Here is a 22,420-nt window from a genome sequence, read left to right as displayed (position 1 = left end):
GCACAGGGTGCTGAGACGAGTCGAGTGCCTCGAGGCAATTCGCAGGGAGTTGGAGTTGAACATGGCATCGTCCCTGCAAAACCACAGGACCATGGAAGAGGCCCGCCTCCAGTACATAGACGAGGAGTTAGATGATGCCCTGGCCCGGGAAATCAAGAAGTGAGCCATCGGACTAGCCTGCTGCCATTGTATATAGTTTGTAGTATTAGGTTTCATTTTTGTTTTGCTTTATTTTGGGGTGCTTGGACAATGCCCCACCCTTTTGTATATAGTTATTTCTTAGGTAGTTTTTTTATAGGTTTCATTTCATTCGTTGGGCTCATGGACCCTGGATTGAATCGTTGTACATAGTTGAACTGTGGATTTATGAAAACAAATTTTTCTAATCACCATGGATCAATGGATTTTACAATTTACGTTTCCTTTGGATTTGAGTTTGGACAAACTTTCTTTTGGATCACTTTGGATTGAGACTTCATTTCTTTTTTTAATTTTTGGACATGCATTTCTTTTCTTGTTTAAAATATTTTTCATGTTTTCATTCCATTACCTTAATTTTGTGCAAAATACATTTTGATTTATTACTTCAATGTGTGGTATTCGCTCATTGGTTTACTGCATGTGACAATGTGGGTTTACACAATCACTGGCACCCAGTGTGTGTGTGTGACGGACATGTGTTGATATACATAGTTGACTTTTGGTTTGTGTCATGTAATAGGCCTTTCAGTGTGGGGTGGATGGGAAACTTGATTGGGTCTCAAGACTGGGGCGGCGTGCAGTGGGATTTTGGTGGACATAAGGCCCATGAAAATGCATCTTTATGACATGTTGGGGGGGACATGAGTCGGGGCCTGCTGGCAGGTACCCGTCAATGCTGGATGGGTGGGGGTGCAGGGGGACATGAGTCGGGGCCTACTGGCAGGTGCCCGTCAATGCTGGATGGGTAGGGGTGCAGGGGGACATGAGTCAGGCCTGCTGGCAGGTGCCCGTCAATGCTGGATGGGTGGGGGTGCAGGGGGACATGAGTCGGGCCTGCTGGCAGGTGCCCGTCAATGCTGGATGGGTGGGGGTGCAAGGGGACATGAGTCGGGGCCTGCTGGCAGGAATCCGTCAATGCTGGATTGGTGGGGGTGCAGGGGGGCATGAGTTGGGGCCTGCTGGCTGGAGCCCGTCAGTGCTGGATTGGTGGGGGTGCAGGGAGACATGAGTCGGGGCCTGCTGGCAGGTGCCTGTCAGTGCTGGATGGGTGAGGGTTCAGGGGGACATGAGTCGGGTCCTACTGTCAGGTGCCCATCAATGCTGGTTTGGTGGGGTGCAGGGGGACATGGGTTAGGGCCTGCTGGCAGGTGTCCGTCAATGCTGGATGGTTGGGGGTGCAGGGGGACATGAGTCGGGGCCTGCTGGCAGGTGCCCGTCAATGCTGGATGGGTGGGGGTGCAGGGGAACATGAGTCGGGGCCTGCTGACAGGTGCCCGTCAAAGCTGGATTGGTGGGGGTGCAGGGGGACATGAGGGGGACATGAGTCGGAGACTGCTGGCAGGTGCCCGTCAATGCTGGATGGGTGGGGGTGCAGGGGGACATGAGTCGGTGCTCACTAGTGCATGGTGACATGTGGGCTGGCTGGGGGGCATGCCCAGGGTGGATGGGCTTCCTGCAGGGCATGCCCATGGTGGATGGGTTGCCTACGGGACATGGCCAGGGGTGCAGGGTAGTCCCCTGTGGTGTGGGCTGCCTGCAGGGGCTGGGGAGGGGGTAGAGGGCACACCTGGGAGGACCCACACTGCCAATTCACATGTGTAACTCCCTGCGCACCCCTCAGAATACATGTACCCCGCTCGCCCAAGGCCTATCGTGTGTGACACTTCCCACGCACCCCAGAAATACACATACCCTGCTCAGACAGCGAAATTATGTGTGAAGCTCCCAGCGCACCCCACAGAATACACGTACCCCACTGTGCAAACGAAATCGCGTGTGAAACTGCCTGCGCACCCCACAGAATACACGTACCCCGCTCACCCAAGGTCATACTCCGCTCGTCCAAGGCCTATCGCCTGTGAAACTTCCCACGCCCCCCAGAAATACACGTACCCCACTCGCCCAAGGCCTATCGCGTGTGACACTTCCCACGCACCACAGAAATACACGTACCCCGCTCAGGCCTCAAAATCACGTGTGATGCTACTCGCGCACCACTCAAAATACGCATACCCCGCTGTGCAAGCGAAATCGCATGTGAAGCTCCCCGCGCACCCCTCAGAATACACGTACCCCACTCTGCAAGCGAAATCGCATGTGAAACTGCCCGCGCACCCCACAGAATACACGTACCCCGCTCGCCCAAGGCCTATCACGTGTGACACTTCCCGCGCACCCCAAAAATACACGTACCCCGCTCACCCAAGGCCTATTGCCTGTGAAACTTCCCGCGCTCCTCAGAAATACATGTACCTCGCTCGCCCAAGGCCTATCGCTTGTGACAATTCCCATGCACCACAGAAATACACGTACCCTGCTCAGACAGCGAAATCACGTGTGATTCTCCCCACGCACCTCTAAGAATACACATACCCCGCTCTGCGAGCGAAATCGTGTGTGAAGCTCCGCGCGCACCCCTTAGAATACACGTACCCCGCTCTGCAAGCGGAATCGCGTGTGAAACTGCCTGCACATCCCACAGAATACACGGACCCAGCTCACCCAAGGCATATCGCGTGTGACACTTCCCGCACACCCCCAGAAATACACATACCCCGCCCTATCGCGTGTGATAATTCCAGCGCACCCCAGAAATACACATTCCCGCTCGCGTTTGCAGTGTAGCGGCCCTGTAAGTCGGTCCAGGGTTAGCGCGGCCCTTTGCGCTGCATTGGGGATTTCAATGGCTTTTCCTTGCGCAAGGGGCGTTCTTGGGGGCGTAACAGGCGCTGCAGGATGTTCTCTGCGCCAGCGCTCATTATGGCTTGGGAATTCCATGAATACGCGGTGCGCCAGTGTTAGGCAGAAACCTGTGCAGTTCCCTTAGGGACCACTGCAAAAGATTTAAGACTACAGGTGTTGGTAGTAAACCCACTTGGTAGCAGTCTGTACCACCCAGATGTACCTGGTAGCTGTGGCTGAGCAGTCAGACTTCCCTCAAGAAGAGTTAGGCAGTATGCAAAGTATACACAATAGGCACTCCAGACACACCAATACAAGCAAACACTGAACAGAGCTTTGGTATCAAAGTATATAATTATGTATTTAAAAAACACACTGTTGAAAACACTCCAGCACTCTTTTTGTAAAATATTCTAAACACAGTTACTATTATAATATATACACCCCTTTTTCCTTATCAGATAAGTCACTGTAAAACACCACTTATTTTCATACAGAGGTGAGTGCTTAACTAGATGGCACTCCAATAAGTTTGTGAGAAAGGGAGGGAAAAAGACAGAATATGGAAAGGTACACCACTCTAAGATTCAGGAACACTGTTAGCAAGGCAGAAGAGCAAAAGTCACTGGTGAGCCAAAGTCCAAAGGCTGGGCCCACTCTTAGAGAGAGCAGAGCACAAATGCGCCCAAGATCACACAGTTACACTAGGCTTAGAAAGTCTTGTAGAGGGTTCAAAAAGAGTTTAGAGAGGCTTAGGAAAGTTTAGCCAGGGTGTCCCAGGCTAACCCAGGTTCGAAAGCCGGGGGCTAAATCTACCCCGTACAGTCGGTAGCAAGGGAAGCCAGGCGGGACACGGTACCTTAAGTGGGAAGGATCCTCCAGCGGTGGCAGTTGTTCCTGGTAGTGGGTGCAAGTTGCGTCGTCATCCAGGGGAGGAGAAGATCTCGACTTGGAGGAAACATGAAGGTCGTTGCACTACCAGGGCAGAAACCAGCCGCAGAGTTTTCCAGTTAAAGGTGGTACCTTTGTTTGGCGGTCGTGGTAAAACGTGGTATCCCGCTTGCCGGGGTGCTTGGCACAGGCAAGGCGGCCACGAGGTACGTCGGGAAGGCGAAAAGACAGTGAAACTGGTTATCCCCACCAGTCAAAGGAAGAAGACTCTCCGGCGGGAGATCTCTTCTGTCGTTGGGAAAAAGTGGTGAGACGGTCCAGCAGGGCTCCACCGGTAGTGGTGTCGTGGCAGGTCGGCTCAGCTTCTCCCTCGTCGGATTCTTAGGTCCTGTGGCGACTTCTGAAGTTCCAGTCCCCAAAACCCTGCTTTTATGCAGCAAACCCCCATTCACTCAGCCTAGCTGTCACTCAAACATGCTAAGTGGTGAGCCGGCCGGCTCACTACTTGGGCCAATCAGGATGGAGTGTGACTTGAGCTGCCTAGGCAACTCAGTCCAGGGTGCCTAAATTCCCCTCCACCCCTCCTAAGTACCCCAGACAGAGTGGCACCACTTTGGAGGGCTTCTGTGGAGAAGCCCGCCAAAAAGTGGAACAAAGGGCTCGGCTTGGGTTTGAGTCACAGAAGAGATCACAAACGCCATTTTAGAATCAAGTTTTGGCAAAAAATACCAACCGGAGAATTAATATTAATTAAATAAACTGGCAGTATGTTCGAGGCTACCGTAAAGAATTAAATAAAGATAGTAGCCTAAAACAATGGGAAATCCCATAGGAAAATATTTGCGGTTGAATATAAAAAGTAGTATCCACTGCCACCAGCCAAAACTCGATCAGGGGGGACGGAGACGTGCCCCCTCGACTAAAAGACCCTGGGGCAATCGAATTGCCCCAGCCAGTACGTCCACAATATGATGGTTTGTACTGGTTATGTTCAGAATTTAAGACTAGTAAAGTCAATGGTGACTTTACATGCCCTGGGAGACAGTAGTCAGTCCCAGGGTATGGAGTCTATACTGGGGGGTCACTATGACACCTCTGTGTCACTGCACTGAGGGTGCTGTGTAACACACATCACAAAAACACATGAAGCCCTATGGAGTAAAAGACCTCATAGCCCATTAAACACTTCTAGATTCAAAGAAACACACTCAAATCATGTCCAAGAGTGAGGGTAAGAGTCTCACTCTTGGCAGGAGAAAAAAAGAAACCCCAAAAATCCAGCAAAGCTGCTGGGGGACTCACTAGGTTAGGAAATTCAGCCTAAACAGAGAATTCTCCCTAACAGCCAGAATGCTGTTTAGCGCACACGGCTGTCGCACGCTCCCTCTCTGCGCTGCTCGCGTGCGCTGCCTCTGCGCTGAAATCTATGAATTACCCCAAAAATATTGTTTTTCTTCCCAGACTCTACGGGCGTTAGTCACTAATGTATACGTAAAAAAAGGTTATTTGCCAAAACACATCCATGGTGCACACTTCTATCAACTAGAACGGACCCAGTCACTTCAACCTGCACCCCCAGCATAATGCTGGAGGAGTGCCAGTGAGCAACCTTTTGATTGCTTGTAACAATGCTGGTTTGAATGCACTTTCTAGTCTATGTAAGCGCTGCAGCATAAGATAACTGACAAAAGTAGCCCAAAAACGTATGCCATAGAGCCCATTCCAACCCAGCCTGCAGATTTGAAATTTTCGAGACAGCAGTTGCCCATTTATCCAAGCGATGTTGTTACTTTTTTTAAATGATCCATTAGAGGATATTGGGTGATAGTTTCCCGGTTCTGTTTTACTGCATTCTTTTATAGAACATGCAATTTCTGCTCCCAGTCAGGAGTGAGGTATTTATTTCTTCTAAAGACCTCAATAAGCAATAAGATCAAATCAGTGTCACAGATGGCTTTAGGAACACGCCAGCACCCAGAGATGGTTCAAAAGTTTTAAGTTAAAATTCTTAGAAGTGCTCCAAGGCTTGCCCTCGTTCTCTAATCCTGAAGAAGCAGTGTCCTCCCTAACCCAGGCATCCTTAATCCTGAATTTAGTACCTAGAGCTTGTTAAACTCTCCGATCTAAGTTCTGCCTCAGGCAATATATGTCTGTCTGACCTCCCTGTGACTTGCTAGCTTAGGCCGAATGTACCAATGAGGTTCGTTCTAAGTGCTTGTAGGGTTGTGCCTTCCAGACACTTAGGCCCCAATCTATCTCCTTCCTGTCATGCCATGATGTTCTTCTCCATATCTTATTGCTATTCTACCCTCCTCCCACTACCCTCCCCCTTCCAACTCTACACCGCCATACTTCTGGTTCTTACACACCTATCCTTTCGATATGTCTCTTGCTCTTTTATCTCTTTCATTCTTTCTTTCTCTCTTTCCTCTCGCTCTTTCTTGCACGCACTCCCGCTCTCTACCTCTTTCTCTCGCTTTAGGCTCAAGCATGAATAGATCCACAGGCCTAGTGCTGTGCCAGCCTTTTGGAAAAATTGATTTTAGATTTCACCTTCTGGGCACCAAAAAGTCCTCAGCAGTCAGGAATGTGTGCTTATTGATGATGTTGATGTCAGATGCGTACAAGTTGGAAACATGACAATACCTGGTTTCAGATGAAATATGAATTTCCAAATAAATGCATTTTGGTAAGCCGGAGCCAGTGGATACAGCCACAAAAGGTGTTGGTTTTTAGTCGATGATACGGCCATAGGCATATTCATTCAAGGATTTTCTGCTTCCCATTTCTCAGTCTATGTGGGGCTTTGTCTTCACTATGCAAGGTTCCTTTTGGAAAGTTAGACCATGCCTAATCATGCCAATTCATAGCAAATGATAGCACTGTCTGGCTACAAGGTGGCGACAGCTGCAAATGGTGCGAATTGCTGGGCTTATGATGGCAGTGCCTGCAAGATGGCTACCCAATGTCTGAGCAAGAGCTAAAACCATTGGCTTTGAATGGCTTGTTCTTATTCCTCCTGGGCAAGAAATGTTCTGGTCCCTTTCCTCGGCTACAGGATAGCGAGTGAGTCTGGAGCAAGCACTACCAGGACAATGGTAACTACGGTGAGTAACGTGTACTTCACACACCGTATTTAAGACAAAATTCTGATGCTTGGTTATTGGGAAGCTTGTTTACGTGAAGCTCTTTGTAATTCATGTTTTTTTTTGTCTTTCAGCGACGTCCACTAATGGGATTCCAGATGGTAAGTGGGCGTGTGGAGTTAATCTGTGCTTAATGGAGATTTTCCAAATCTTTCTGTTTAGGGAAGTCTTTTTATTTTGAACACGCAGAACCTCCAGCAGCAAGATAAAAACAAAACACATTACAAATCCTAACTTGCCAGGGAACATATTTAGCTCCTGCCAATAGTCATGTGATCCTGATAAGGAGCGATTGGCGACTGCATCTTTTAATGCTCTACCTAGGTCATTTCTTTTGTGTGAAGGTGAACACCTAGAAGATGCAACAAACGCAGCTCGCTTCCTTTCATCAACTGGACCTGGTCGCTATCAACTGCAACCTGTGGCACATTTCTACCTTGGAGCAACATCTTTGCTCAGGTAGATTTGGTGTCTGCGCCTGAATAGAGAGGTACTCAGGTTGGTACACTGAGGAAGGGTAGTGTGCCATCAGAAAACAGTATAACCGCATTCATATGACCATAAGTATTTTTATGTAATTAACAGAACCCCAAACTGTCACAAAGCAAAGTGCAAGCCACAAACAACCTCTAATGCATTATGCTTGTTTAAAGCTTTTTTAACAAGGAAACTGGCTGCATTTTGGGGTTTTTACTTTTTTGAAAGCTTATTTGCCTGAGTAATTGCCTCTTCTATAATGTCTTCGAGACAGCCTCCCACCTGAAAGTCCTTGGGGGCCAGAGCGCCTTTGGCCTGTTGGGCACCAAAACAGGATGTATGGATGCCTGATTGAATAAGTACTATGGTAAGTCAGAATCAGGGGACGGACAAGATGGCATTTTGAGTTACAGCTTTCTTTGTTTTGAACACCAAAAGCCTGAGCTGCCCCTAAGTTTCTCAGCACTATTCTAAAGAAAGGAGTCTAAAAGAGTGATTGTCAGGATGTCCTACAAACTAAAGTTTCCCATTGAAAAATATGTTATTGCCCAATTGCTGTCCCTACCACCATCACAGAAAAAACCCTGACTATAACAAAGGTTCAGTCAGGGCCCTTTGCCCAAAAAAAGAATGGTGGTTTGTTACTGACCCCACCATGATGTCACTGTTGTGTTTCTGAAGTCTTAGCAGATAACAGCACTCCATGCACCATGCTCCTGGCGTCTTCTGTGGCAGCCCCTGGATGGAGCACACCGTTGGAGACCACATTTCCCGCAATGCCGGAGGGGACGCGCAACATTGATATTGTCACGCTCACGGTAAACCACGTGGCAATGACATCATCACGTCTGTTGTGTCCCAGCTTCACACACTTGAAAATCTCCAAGTTAGAATCACCTGGTGTTCCTCAACAACTCCTATATTGACTGGCTGGCCCAGTTGTTATGTATTTCTTTCCAATACTGTGCCTTTAATTGCCTAGACTCTGTGTCTGATCCGAGTCCTTGTCATTTTATGACTGGTGCGCACTCCATTGGAGCAGTTCAGACCATGTTGCATGATGTATATGTAACTTATGCAAACGCCAATACGAATGCCTGCCTCCCCATAGAGACTGTGACTGCCCAATAGATCTGATTCCTGGTGCACCCATTCCAAACGTTGAGGATGTATTCCCTAACAGTTCCGGAAGTCAAAACCCTCTGAGAATAACGGGCCACCATACTAAAGAATTTCTCCATTAGGTCGTCCAGATCGCCCGCAGTGTCACCCTTATTATTTCAAAAAAGGTAGCAGGCGCTCCTCTCCAGAAAGAACATGGCATGATAACCTGTTCTGAGATGAGAGTCTGCAGCACATGCTTTTTGCTCACTGTACCTTTCACAGATGGGAAATATCCATTTGCATATCAGTCTTTGACCTGCCCATATGGGCAGTCCAGCACCGAAATGCTATGGCAATTCCTCTCTGAACAAGAGTACCAACAGCAACCCCATACACGTGTTTCAGCCTTGTTGGGCCTCATCAGTGCAGTGAAGCTGTGCCTCTCTGAGCGCAGTGAGCAGGGAGTCGACGTCTGGTTGCCCCCAGGTAACTTAGGGTGACCAACCCCATGTTCCCTGTAAATATTTTAAAAAAGGTAGCAGGCGCTCCTCTCCAGAAAGAACATGGCATGATAACCTGTTCTGAGATGAGAGTTTGCAGCACACACTTTTTGCTCATTGTACCTTTCACAGATGGGAAATATTTGCATATCAGTCTTTGTCCCGCCCACATGGGCAGTCCAGATCGCCCGCAGTGTCACCCTTATTTTTTCAAAAAAGGTAGCAGGCGCTCCTCTCCAGAAAGAACATGGCATGATAACCTGTTCTGAGATGAGAGTCTGCAGCACATGTTTTTTGCTCACTGTACCTTTCACAGATGGGAAATATCCATTTGCATATCAGTCTTTGTCCTGCCCATATGGGCAGTCCAGCACCGAAATGCTATGGCAATTCCCTCTCTGAACAAGAGTACCAACAGCAACCCCATACCCATGTTTCAACCTTGTTGGGCCTCAACAGTGAGGTGACGCTCTACCTCTCTGAGCACAGTGAGCAGGGAGTCCACGTCTTGTTGCCCCCAGGTAACTTAGGGTGACCAACCCCAAGTTCCTTGCAAATATTTCAAAAAAGGTAGCAGGTGCGCCTCTCCAGAAAGAACATGGCATGATAACCTGTTCTGAGATGAGAGTTTGCAGCACACGCTTTTTGTTCACTGTACCTTTCACAGATGGGAAATATCCATTTCCATATCAGTCTTTGTCCCGCCTGTTAGGCAGAAACCTGTGCAGTTCCCTTAGGGACCACTGCAAAAGGCTTAAGACTACAGGTGTTGGCAGTAAACCCAATTGGTAGCAGTCTGTACCACCCAGATTTACCTGGTAGCTGTGGCTGAGCAGCCAGACTTCTCTCAAGAAGAGTTAGACAGTATATAGAGTATACAAGATAGGTACCGAAATACAGTAGCACAAGCAAACACTGACCAGAGTTTTTGGTATCAAGTATATAATTATTTATTTAAAGACACACTTAGAAACACTCTAGCACTATTATTATAATCAAGTTCAAAAACATAGTCACTATTAATATATATACATCCCTTATTCCTTATTAGACAAGTCTTAGTTAACACCCCTTATTTCCAGACAGAGGTGAGCGCTTAACTAAAGATGGTACTCCAATAAGTTTAAGAAAAAGGGAGGGAAAAGGCAGAAATTAGGAACAGCACACAACACAATACTTAAGAAGCACTCATCAAGGCAGGAAAGTCAAAGTCTATTTGTGAGCAAAAAGTTCAGAGGCCAGGCTCCCTCTTGGAGAGTGTAGAACACCAATGCGCCCAAGATCACACAGTTTAAAAGGCTTGGAAAGTCTTGCAGAGAGTTTAAAAAGGAATCAGTTCAGCTCAGAAAAGTTCAGTTAGCCAGCCTAGGGCCAACCCAAGTGGTAAGTTGAGGATTTACGAGACACCCCACACGGACCGTTGTGAGGGAGGCCAGGTGGACACAGTACCTTGAAAGTGGAGAGAATCCTCCAGCGGGGGCAGTTGTTCCTGCCAGTGGATGCAAGTCACAGCGTTGTCCAGAGGAAGAGAAGATCTCGACGTGGAGGAAAGCTGAAGGTCGTTGCACTGCCATGGAAGAAACCAGCCGCGGAGTTCTCCTGTAAAAAAGGTACTACCCTTTTATTTGCTGTAGTGGAAAAACGTGGTATCCCGGTTGCCGGGGTGCTTGGCACAGGTAAGGCGGCCACAAGATGATCCAGGAAGGCGAAAATGCGGGCAAACTGATTATCCCCACCAGTCAAAAGAAGAAGACTCTTCGGGATGAAGATCTCCTCTTTCGTTGGAAGAAGTGGTGAGTCGGTTCAGCAGGGCTCCACCGGTGGTGTCGTTGTTGCAGGTCGGCTCAGCTTCTCCCACTTCGGATTCTTTGGTCCTGTGACGACGTCTGAAGTCCCAGTCCCCAAAGCCCTGTTTTTATGCATAAAACCCCCATTCATCAGTCCTAGCTGTCACTCAAACATGCTAAGTGGTGAGCCGGGTGGCTCACCACTGGGCCAATCACACAAGAGTGTGACTTGAGTTGCTGAGGCAACTCAGTCCAGGGTGCCTAAACCCCCTCCCACACCCCCTGTGGTACCCAGACAGAGTGGCACCACTTTTGGAGGCTTCTGTGGAGAAGCCCGCCAAAAAGTGGAACAAAGGGCTCGACTTGGGTTGGAGTCACAGAAGCGAACACAAACGCCATTTTGGAACCGAGTTCTGGCAAAAAATACCAACCGGTGAATTAATATTAAATAAATAAACCGGCGGTATGTTTGAGGCTATGTTAAAAAGTATTAGCCTCGAACAATGGGAAAATCCCATAGGAATATATTTGCGGTTGAATATAAAAAGTAGTATCCACTGCCACCAGCCAAAACTAGCTCAGGGGGGACTGGACAGTGCCCCCTCGAACAACAGACCCAGGGGCAATCGAATTGCCCCTACCAGTATGCCCACAATATGATGGTTTGTACTGGTTCTGTTCACAATTTAGGACTAGTAAAGCCAATGGTGACTTTACATGCCCTGGGAGACAGTAGTCAGTCCCAGGGTACAGAGTCTATGTTTGGGGGTCACTATGACACCCCTGTGTTACGGCACGGAGGGTGCTGTGTAACACACATACCAAAAACACATGAAGCCCTATGGAGTAAAAGACCCCATAGCCCATAAAACACATTACAAAGTCAAAGGATATCTCAAATCATGTCTAAGAGTGGGAGAAAGTCTCACTCTTAGCAGGAGAAAAAAATAAACTCCAAAAAATCCAGCAAAGCTGCTGGGGGACTCACTAGGTTTGGGAAATTAGCCTTAACAGAGAATTCTCCCTAACACCGCCCACGTAGTCCAGCACCAAAATGCTATGGCAATTCCTCTCTGAACAAGAGTACCAACAGCAACCCCATAAACGTGTTTCAGCCTTGTTGGGCCTCATCAGTGAGGTGAAGCTTACCCTTATTCTTTGTCTCTAATAGGAAAGGGGGCCTCAAGCCCTGTAATGATTGCCACATCCTATTACCATAAAGAATCACTATCCATTGCCCTTAATAGCCATCCTTGTTTTTCAAATTCATTCTTTTCCTTTATTCACGAAATTAGACGTGAGGGGGGTATACAATCTGGCATGAATCCGACAGGGTGAGTTATGGAAAATAGTGTTTTGTACTCGGTACAGTCTCTATGAGTACCTGGTTATGCCCTTCGGGCTATATAATGCCACTGTGACTTTTCAGTACTTCGTCAATGAAGTCTTCCGGGATGTCTTAGACCAGTTAGTTGTCTGTCTACTGATATACTACAGTAACCTTGAACAGCACATTTAACAGATCCAGCTCGTTCCCAATGACTGACTGTACGCTAAACTGGATAAATGTTTGTTTGATGTGACACAAGTCGATTTTTTGGGGTTCTCTATCACTCACAAAGTTCTTTGTATAAGCCAACAGAAATAGTGAGCCATTCTGGACTGGCCAGGCCTTTATTAGTGATTTGTACATTCCTTCTCCTCGTTGACCACCCCACTGTGTAACGGTTTCAATAACACAGCACACTGCAGCCAAGGACTTGTTCCACTGACAATGAATATGGCGCACAATAAAAACGCTTTTTTATCTTATATCTATACCTTATATCTATCTCAGGTTGTTTCTTGAGAAGGCCCCAACCTGTCTCACACCCACCTTAACATACACCCTGTGTTGCAATAAACCAGGCCGGTGTGTAACAATAACATATTTATTAAGTTTAGGATTCAAGGAAAAATCAAGCAAATCAAACAATATGGGCAGCAATCACCAATGGGGTGGTGGTATAATGCAAAGATTCCCACAATACAGTTAATTTAAACTTAGAAAACAATATACATAAACCTTTAATAAAACAGAAGAGAAATAATTATTAAAATCAGCAGATGCCATTCAAGTTCAGCAATCCCCCTGCAACACTCACCCCCGAACATCTGCTAACTAAATTCTTTTAGGATGGAACACAGTGGCAACGAGTCAGAATGAAGAGGGAAAATCTGATTTAGAATTCAGCCCACCACACCAAAATGGGAGGCCAGAAATGAAAATGAAAACCTTATTAAGGAGCAAAATGGCATATTCAGACTTTACTTGTTACTTGTGCAGCAGTTTACTATTGCGGTTGGATAGCTAGGAAAGAAATTTGTGTGACTGCACTTAAGAAATAAGGAAGCTTACAGACTACTGAGCAGGGTACCAAAGCAACGGGAATGTAGGTAAAAATATCGATTTGGAGAAAGAGACAGAAATGCAAAAGAAAACGCACACGGCAGGATGGCAATTTATTTCTACACAGAACTTGTGATGATAGCTGCCACGGAAAGGGCTTAGCAGTCAAAATCGTAAATCGGTTTTCACGGCAAGAAACAAAGGCACACTACAGATAGGATTCTGATGGAAAGTGATTACTCTTAATGGGATTACTGTTTGTGTTTTTCTATGGGATTAATGCAAATCAGAGTTTTTTAGGAAAGCACAATACACGGGTAAATTCGGTTTTTGTTTAGTTTTGTAGGACTAGTTCTGATGAGACTATTTTAATGGCTATAATTATTAAAGAAAGACACTGCACGCAAGGGGGTTAATTTCAAATTTTAACTAGCTCCCACTGTGAATCTCCTAAAAGCGGAATTAATTAATTTTCTTCAAAATGGTACTAAGGACTTACACAGATAACTGAAAGAATTATGAAAGGAATACGCTAACAGACATAGGCTAACACAGATTCTTCTCTGGAAAGGTGACCAGATGATACAGACAATTTGGGATGATACAGACAATTTGGGATTTGAATGGGATTTCAATGGATTTCAACTGTCAAAAGAGCAGGATATGCAGTTTGAGGACTGGGGTTATGTGAAACTTACAAGGTAAGCTTGGGCTTGGGATTCTGGACAGCCAGGCCAAGGTCTAGTCACTGTGGACAGCTGAATGGGATGCTGGACAGCTAAGAAAGGGATCTGGTCACTGAGCTCTCTTGAATGGGATCAGCTGCCTCCCCTCCTTTCTCCCTGGATTCTTGTGTGTGCCTGGATCTGGATGGATCTGTCTGCTTTCCTGGATCTTGAAGGTGACTTTCAGTTGATTCTCCAGTGGCTTGTCCAGGGATTGTCCCTTATGTTTCTCTGTCTCCCCCTTATATAGCCGAAGTGACATCATAGAATGTTACAACCTGGCAGGGTGTACTCTGGAATTACTCCTATCCTAGGATAGGCCAGCCTATCGGTCCTCCCACCTCCCCATGGGCCGATTGGTTCAGGGGACATGACATAATTTATGTGTGTGCATTTATGACCTTTCTTCATCTGTTAAAGCTACTTTTTACCAATAATGAGTTATGGAGCAAAACTTCACATTTATACTAGTCATCATTATAAAAGCAGACAGTCTGATCGCCAACTCTGTGCAATGTCGCATCACCCTTTTGCACAATTTCCCATTTTCTTGAAAATCATATTTAAAATCTGCCAATGGCTACACATATTCCCCATAACATTTAGCATCATTCCACTTAGTACCATATTTATCCCATTTATGATTCACCCCGAAATTTGCTTTTCATGTGCAGTGCTAGAAACACACATGTGTTTATTTATGTCTAAAAATCACATGAAATACCGGCATAGTATAAAATTGCTACTTATTCAGGATGCTGGGAAAAATGTCTTAATGTACAACAGTTCTTTAAAGTCAATGAGGTGGATTTGTCACTGTGTGGGTGGTCCTGCCAACCCCCACAGCCAAATGTCTCTGCAAGGCTTGGCTTGCAAGAAAGGATTTTTATGATGCCCTTTGAAGTTCTTACAGTTACCCTTCAGGGTGGATGCTGGAGGAAATCGCACCTCGTTGTCATGCACCAGCCCTACTGGGTTCTTTGTTCCTTTCTGCAGGGATGCCGGCCAGTCTAGCGAGGCAGTGAATGTTCACACTCTGGTGCTTTTCAGATGTTGTGGGCCGATTTACTTATGGATGCAACTTTTTCCATGGGATGCAGTGCGTCCTTGAAGTCAGTGCCTGGACCAAAAACCAGTTCTGCAGGTTTCTGAGTTTTTTGTTTTCACAGGAAGCCAAGTATTGTGGGGATAAATATACTGTACATAATACAGCAATATCCCCATCCAGAGCCATTTTTTGGGTGGCAGTGCCCAATGCTTGCCACACTTCTGCCAGGGAAAGAAAGCACAGCCTGTTTTTGTGGCATTATTTCCATGCAGTTTTCGGTTTAAGGGTAGTTCTCAAATGGGCCTTAATGCAACACACAGATTACCCGCATGCTCTTCCGTGACTTTTTTTTCAGGGAGAGTAGGGCAGAGTGGGGTTCATTCTACGGAATACTCCTTCATCAGGGAGCGGCATTCCAGGATCCTCTTCCGCCTTGCTGTTGGAGGGTATGGAGCGGTACCCTCTTTCCATCCAGGTCCCCGGGGTGATCCTCACCAGGCTATGAGGTCATGATGTTAATTATCTAATAGAAGATAGATAGAAACAAGTTTTAGTATTTTTCAATGACAGTATTCCCGGAAGATTTACAACAGTGGAACCATGATTACAGTTTACAATTTTTTGTTATAGGGATCTTTCTAATTTTTACAATCACACCAAGTAAATTACTCAACAGAACAAGGTCAACAACTTGACTTTTATCACATCTTTGTTTCATTTTTACAATACCATCAAGAAAAATACTTGCTGTTAGATCGATATGCCTATGCATCCAAATACTTCCCTTTGCTCTTTCTTTTTTCCTTTTCCTCATTCTTCCGATGCTTCCTCTGTTTGATTTTCCTTTGGCTCATCAATCAGCTGCAAAGAATGTTTGGGGTGAGAGCTTTTTAACTGATTGATGTGGCCCCATTTTTCTTCTGACAGTTCTCCTTTGGGGATGCGGATCTTATTTTTTCTACAATTTCAAATGGACCGCGCCTGGAGAGGAGGAATTTCTGCTCCTTGGTCTGGTTCCCCTGAAAATTGTACAAGTAGACCCTGTCTCCTACTTCATATTTTGGTCGCAGAGGATGGTGTAGATCTGAAGGGCATGGACAAGCAGTAATCGGATGTCCCAACTAGGCCCAGAGTCCACCACAAACTTCTTAAGAATGCTCGCAATGGTTTTATTGTACCTCTCACCTCCCCCACTATAGGATGAGTGGTATGCAATATGGAGTTTCTTTTTTACCCCAAGTATCTCCCACATCTTTGTCATCACACTGACTCAATCCTTTGGGGAAGGCCACAACGCAAAAAGATGTGGTTGATCATCAGGGCAGCTGCTGTTTCTGCCTTGTAATTTGGGGCCGGGAGACATTCCACCCATTTGGTAAACAAGCATGTTACTGTTAACATGTACTTGTTCCCCTAGAGGAGCGTATCACGGGCCTGATGGAATCTACTTGTAAATCTGACAAAGGCAGTGTCATCCCCCTTTTCAAGAGGGTGCTCGGTGTGTGAGTGAACTTGGCTGAAATTGTGCACACAGAAGACACCCCTTCAAATATTGGTCTGCGTCCTGACCCACGTGCGGCCAGTATGCAACCTCTCGCAAGATTTCCAAAGTAGCATGAAACCCCCGATGACCGGCTGTGGCCGCAACATGGGCGTGATTTAGCATCAGGCTTCTGAATGAGGTAGGTACCACCCACTGGTCACATCCAGAGATGGATCTCCTTACTAACAAACTGTCTTGGATTCGGAACATTTTGGGAAACTTCATCAACACCCAGAGATCCTCTTTCCCACTGTAATCAGTCTCCGTCAAAGGTAAGTTCACGGGGTCCTCAATGTGTTGGTAACATTTCCCACTAATTGGATCCCCTTTTTGTGCCGTGATTAAATCAGCATCTGGGGTCTCCTTACTCCACTGGGCAGTTGAGAGTTCATTGTGGGCAAGTGTTCGGGACCTGGTGACGGCAGTGACCTGGATTTCCCCAAGCAGGGACTCGATCTCAAGGAGATCACCCTGGGATGGCTCTGGTTTTGGCCAACTGATCAGCCAGGTCATTTCCAGTTTTGTCTGGTGCCTCTATTCTAGAATGACCCTTAATCTTTTTCCAATAGATTGTCATCCCATTAGAGGTGACTAGATCGTCAATGTTTTGTATTAGTTAGCCATGCTTGAATGGTTTATTATTTGCACACAGCATGCCTCTGGTTTTCCAATTAATCAGGTGCTCCACAAACCTGTTACGGACATAATGTGAATCGCTGCTTATGACCAGTTTGTGGAGTCGATGTTGCACAGCAAGGAGGATGGCCTGGTGAACTGCCATCAACTCTGCCAACTGACTACTGTGGGGACCGATCTTGTACCCAGTAGAGCATCCAGGGCATCATCTACCCGTGCATTCCCAACACCGGCCACTAGTTCCTTTTCCCCGTTGTTGTCAAGATGGTAGGAGTACCCGTCCACATAAACTGTGGGCATCCCCTTCCACGTGTCTTCTTCATAGACTTTGTGCAGAGAATTCAGGTACGCCTCCATGTTGTCTTGGTTTTTGAGAATTTCATTTTCTTTGGCACAATCGTGCAATTCAGCCAAACCTTGCGCGAGGGGACTCTTCTTGTTTTGGCCATATCTGTCCTCCACAGGAAAGCCTTGCACGGACAGAATCCAGGAAGTAATTCTGGAATTACTCACATTCCCTGCTGGGATTCTGTCACTTTGGAGGTATTGCAAAGGCTGGTGAGGAGTTCCGACGATGATGTGCTCCCCTTGGATGAACGGGTGGTAATTTTTCAATCCCCACACAGTTGCCAGGAGTGCCTTCTCACAATCTCACCATAGAGGATAAAGTCTTACTCGCATAGGATGCTTTTGGTTTAATACTGCTCTTAAGCACATATTCGAGAACCCTGTCTCCAAGAAGAACTTGCTTTTGACTGGGTAAGCTAGACAAGGTGCTTGTGAGAGGCTTCTCTTGAGTTGTTTCACTGCCTCGGCTTGTTCTGGACCCCACTCCCACTTGACCCCTCCTTTAACCAATGGACCAGGGGTCTTGTGACCTCTGCGTAATCCTCAATGAACTTCTACTGTAATTAGTCAGTCCAAGAAGGCTCCTTAATTCATGCAGAGTTGTGGAGTCTTTTAGTTTTAGTAATGCTTCCACTTTTTTCACCTAGGCACAGAGACCCTCGGGGGTGATTTTGTGTCCCTAGAAGTTTACACAGGTCCTACACAACTGTGCCATCTGAAATGAAACTTTTGCTTCGGCAACCTTCAACACCTTCAACTGGGTCAGAACATAGCGGATTTCCGCTATGTGTTCCTCCACAGTTGAGGTTTTAATCATGACGTCATCCACGTCATCTACATAGGCCAGGTTACCCCTTTCACCTAAGTCGGGTATGGCCTTATGTAAAAAGATGTTGAATTAATTGCTAGCGTTTATGTCATGACGCGCACGCCATGGAAACTATGGAGACAATGGAAGAAGGGCTGATTCCATTCTACACCCGGCGGTCTAGTCTTCCACGCGCCCTCGCACGTCATGACGCATTCAAATAGGCATCACACACGGAAGTTGAGGCGTTGCAACCTTGCTTTTCCGCTAGGTTCTCACGCTGTGTTTTCTCCGCACTTGTTCCGCCTGTGCCTCCTCTTGTTTTCCTACTTGACCGCCCACTTGTGCTGCTCGCTCGGTTCCGAGCATCTCCCCATCCGGCTCGGCTTCATGTATTCCCGCCCCTCTCGAGCAGCCTCTTTCTCCCTTGCTTGGCTCGAGTATTTTACTTCATTCCTCCTGTCCTGTTTGCTTCCAGTTTGCGTGCTGCTGTCTTGGTACGCTCCTTTCCCTCTGCAGCCTTCAGCTCTCCTTCTTCTACCCTCGGTGCAATATCCTTCCTGTCCACCGCTCCTGTTACCCAGGCTGAAACTCTTCCTTCCACCGCCAGTATTGCCGTCTCAGAATCGAAGTCCATTCTCCTCAATGCAACGGCAAGTCTTTCTGTTAAAGCATCTGTAGTGCTGTCAACATCCCAGCACACCAAGGTTTTTTAGCTACGCTTTTCCCTGGTTTTGGTGGTAGGCTCCCTGAGGGCCCCCTTTGCCTAGCTGTCTGCCAGCTGGCAAGGTGGTCTCAGGTGGAGCTCTTCCTAAACTCACTAAGAAAGGACTGGACCACTGGAGAGAAAGAAGAGCCATTCATACGGACAGTTCCTCTGAAGAACCCAGTACAGGTGAGGAGGAGGAGGAGGGAACTAAAGAGGGCATTTATCAAGTACACAATATTTCATCGCATGACAGTTTGCAACGCCAAAAGATGGCTAGCTTAGAGCAGTATCAAGAATTGGTCAATGCCATACAAGGGATTACTGCCGAGCTCCAATCCATAATGGTTGAAAACACTGATCTTAAGGCTGACAATGCCGCCCTGAGACAACAAATTATTCAGAGAGAAGATGTGCGGGGTGATCTTCCACCTATGCAATTACCTTGTGGGAAATATGAAGGGAACCCCAAGAGGATCAAGGAATTCCTCGACGCCTGTAGAGTTTACTTCACTTTTCACCCTAAAATGTATGAATTTGACCAGGCAAAGGTTGGCTTCCTCGTTTCAAACCTTGGGGGGTAACGCTCTAGCAAGGGCCACCCCGTTGGTCACAGAAGCTGACCCAGTGCTGAATGACTACAACACTTTTGTACAACGATTCAGAGAACGATTCGAAAGGACTGAAGCTTTATACGCTTCTTATGAAAACATGCTCGATCTCAAACAGGGTCTTTCTGATGTACAAACTTATGCCTCAAACTTCCAGAGGATAGCTTTGGAGACGGGTTGGCCTGACTCCGCTAAACAAACACTCTTCAGGAGAGGGTTACATGAAGACTTGAAAGATGAACTATCTCGGGTATCCAGACCCTCCACCTTCCAAGAGCTGGTAGCCCTAGCCCTCCAGATGGAATTTCAGATGTCCGAAAGACGTGCAGAAAGAAGAAAGACCAAACCCAACCCACTGTCAACTCCCTCCTCCTACTCACCTACTGCTCCGGAGAGATCTCATCCGCAGACTGAAGAGCCTATGCAAATAGGAGCAGCAAGGGGTCCCCTTAGTGCTGCAGAAAGAAAGAGACGAAAAGACCTAAGTTTGTGTATGTACTGCGGTTCTGAGAAGCACCTTCTAAGAGATTGTCCGGATGTTCCCCCCAGAAGATCGGGAAACGAAAGACCCCGACCCTGAGCAGGGACACGGGAGGGGCTTCACTGGCTAATCCCTGTGTTACTAGTCCACCCATAACTTGTACTCCCTCAAACTAACTTATGGTCTTGAAAATCGTCCTGGAATGGACGTCAACCCATTCAGTAGAGTGTCTCGCTATGCTAGACTGCGGTGCTGCAGGGAACTTTATGGACGACCTATGGGCTAGTAAATATGCCATTCCCAGAAGAGAAAAACCACAACCTATACCCGTAGAAGGAGTGGACGGTACCCCACTGTCTTCAGGTCTTATCCGACAAGAAACCACAGAAATCATGGTTAAGATGAAGGCTCATCATGAAACACTGGTGTTTGATTTGATAAAAGCAGCCCATTTTCTGGTGATACTCGGAATACCCTAGTTAAGGAAGCACAATCCTGGTATCGACTGGGTAACTAACATAGTGGAATTCAGGTCGGACCTTTGTCTGCATTCATGCCTGACAGAAGAAGGGCAACATTCATATCAAGGAAATACAGTGCCTGCTAGGAGTATCAACTATATTCCTGTGGCCTATCAAGAATTTATCGACGTCTTTACAGACACTCAACCCAGACCACTTCCTCCAAATCGAGCCGAGGATTGCAAGATCGATCTTGTACCCAATGCGGTGGTTCCATTTGGGAGAATGTATCCCTTATCCCTTCCGGAGAAGGAAGCATTAAGGGAATACCTCACAAGTAACTTACAGAATGGCTTAATACAAGAATCCACTTCTTCGGCTGGAGCCTCCCTGTTCTTTATTCCGAAAAGGGGAACTAAGGAACTCAGACCATGTATCGATTTCAGGGGCCTGAATAGTCAAACTATTCGAGACAGATACCCTATGCCTCTGATAAAGGAGATCATGGAAGCAGTACAAGGGGCAAAATGGTTTACCAAACTAGACCTCAGAGGTGCATATAATCTCCTACGTATCAAAAAAGGGGACGAATGGAAGACCGCCTTTCGTACTCCTTTAGGTCATTATGAGTACAAGGTGATGCCCTTTGGGTTAGTTAACGCGCCTGCCCAGTTCCAAAGATTTATGGACAAAGTCTTCAGTGATCTTCTGTTCAAATCTACTGTAGTCTACTTAGACGACATCTTGATTTACTCCCACACTCTAGAACAACATCGTCTACATGTATGGGAGGTGCTCAAGAGACTCCGAGACCACCATCTGTTAGCCAAACCTGAGAAATGTCTTTTTGAAGTTTCTACAGTTCCATATTTGGGCTTTATTCTGTCGGAAAATCGTATTGAGATGGACCCCATCAAGACAGCATCCATTAACAATTGGCCTGTTCCCAACTCAGTCAAAGACATCCAGAGGTTCTTGGGTCTGACAAATTTCTATCGGAAATTCATCACAGGCTTTTCCAACTTAGTTCTCCCTACTACAGCTTTGTTAAAGAAGGGGGTAAAATTTCACTGGACGTCTGAAGCAGATTACGCCTTTCACCAGCTCAAACAAGCGTTCACCTCTGCACCTATCCTCTGGCAGCCTGACCAATCTCAGCCCTTTATCGTAGAAGCTGATGCCTCACAAGGTGCCATTGGGGCAGCGCTACTACAACGGAAAGAGGACCACCTCGAAACATCCCATCGTCTATTACTCCCGAACACTCACCTCCAGTGAAAGAAACTATTCGGTGATCGAAAAGGAACTATTGGCAATCAAACAAGCTTGCGAAGAGCGGCGTCATCTGTTGCAAGGAGCTAGATACCCGTTTCAAGTTCGAACAGACCACAGGAACCTAAGTATTCTCCAACAAATGGAATGCAGAAACTCTCGTCATGCCCGTTGGGCTTATAACTTCTCCCAATTTGATTTCAAACTTACCTACCTCCCAGGTAAAGAAAATCACTTAGCTGACACCCTCTCCCGCAGCTACGGAGAAGAATCTGGGAATTACACAGAACAGGATTGTCTCCTAAATGGGAAGAGATTCATTGGAACCGTCAATAATTATTTACAACAAGTATTGGATGCCCAGAAAACCACATCTCATATAAGAATCCCCTCTCTAGCCTATAAAGGAGAATACCTATTCAAAGACGATTTGCTTTACCTGCCTACCCAAGCTCTCCAGAACCAAGCAATTTCTTGGTGCCATGATCTACCCATGGCTGGACATAAAGGTCGTGCTGCTACACTGGATCTGCTGAAAAGGAATTTTTGGTGGCCTACAATGAACAAAGACTTTGTGGAGTACGTCTCTACCTGTCCCACATGT

At 46.7% G+C, this 22,420-nt stretch overlaps 1 protein-coding gene across 1 annotated transcript in view; it reads left to right on the top strand.

Annotated features, from left to right (window-relative positions):
- Positions 1 to 19,575, top strand: part of LOC138579802 (uncharacterized) — an 877,832-nt gene extending 858,257 nt beyond the window's left edge. Inside the window, exons 5-6 of the mRNA XM_069650032.1 lie at positions 6,995 to 7,025; positions 19,056 to 19,575. Coding sequence (XP_069506133.1) covers positions 6,995 to 7,025; positions 19,056 to 19,575 — 551 coding nt within the window. The remainder of the gene's footprint in view (positions 1 to 6,994; positions 7,026 to 19,055) is intronic.
- The last annotated feature ends 2,845 nt before the right edge of the window (positions 19,576 to 22,420 follow it).

The sequence above is a fragment of the Ambystoma mexicanum genome, chromosome 3p, assembly GCF_040938575.1.
Source record: "Ambystoma mexicanum isolate Mex_15411 chromosome 3p, UKY_AmexF1_1, whole genome shotgun sequence".
Taxonomy (NCBI): Eukaryota; Metazoa; Chordata; class Amphibia; order Caudata; family Ambystomatidae; genus Ambystoma; species Ambystoma mexicanum.
This window is presented reverse-complemented; position numbering and strand designations above follow the sequence as displayed.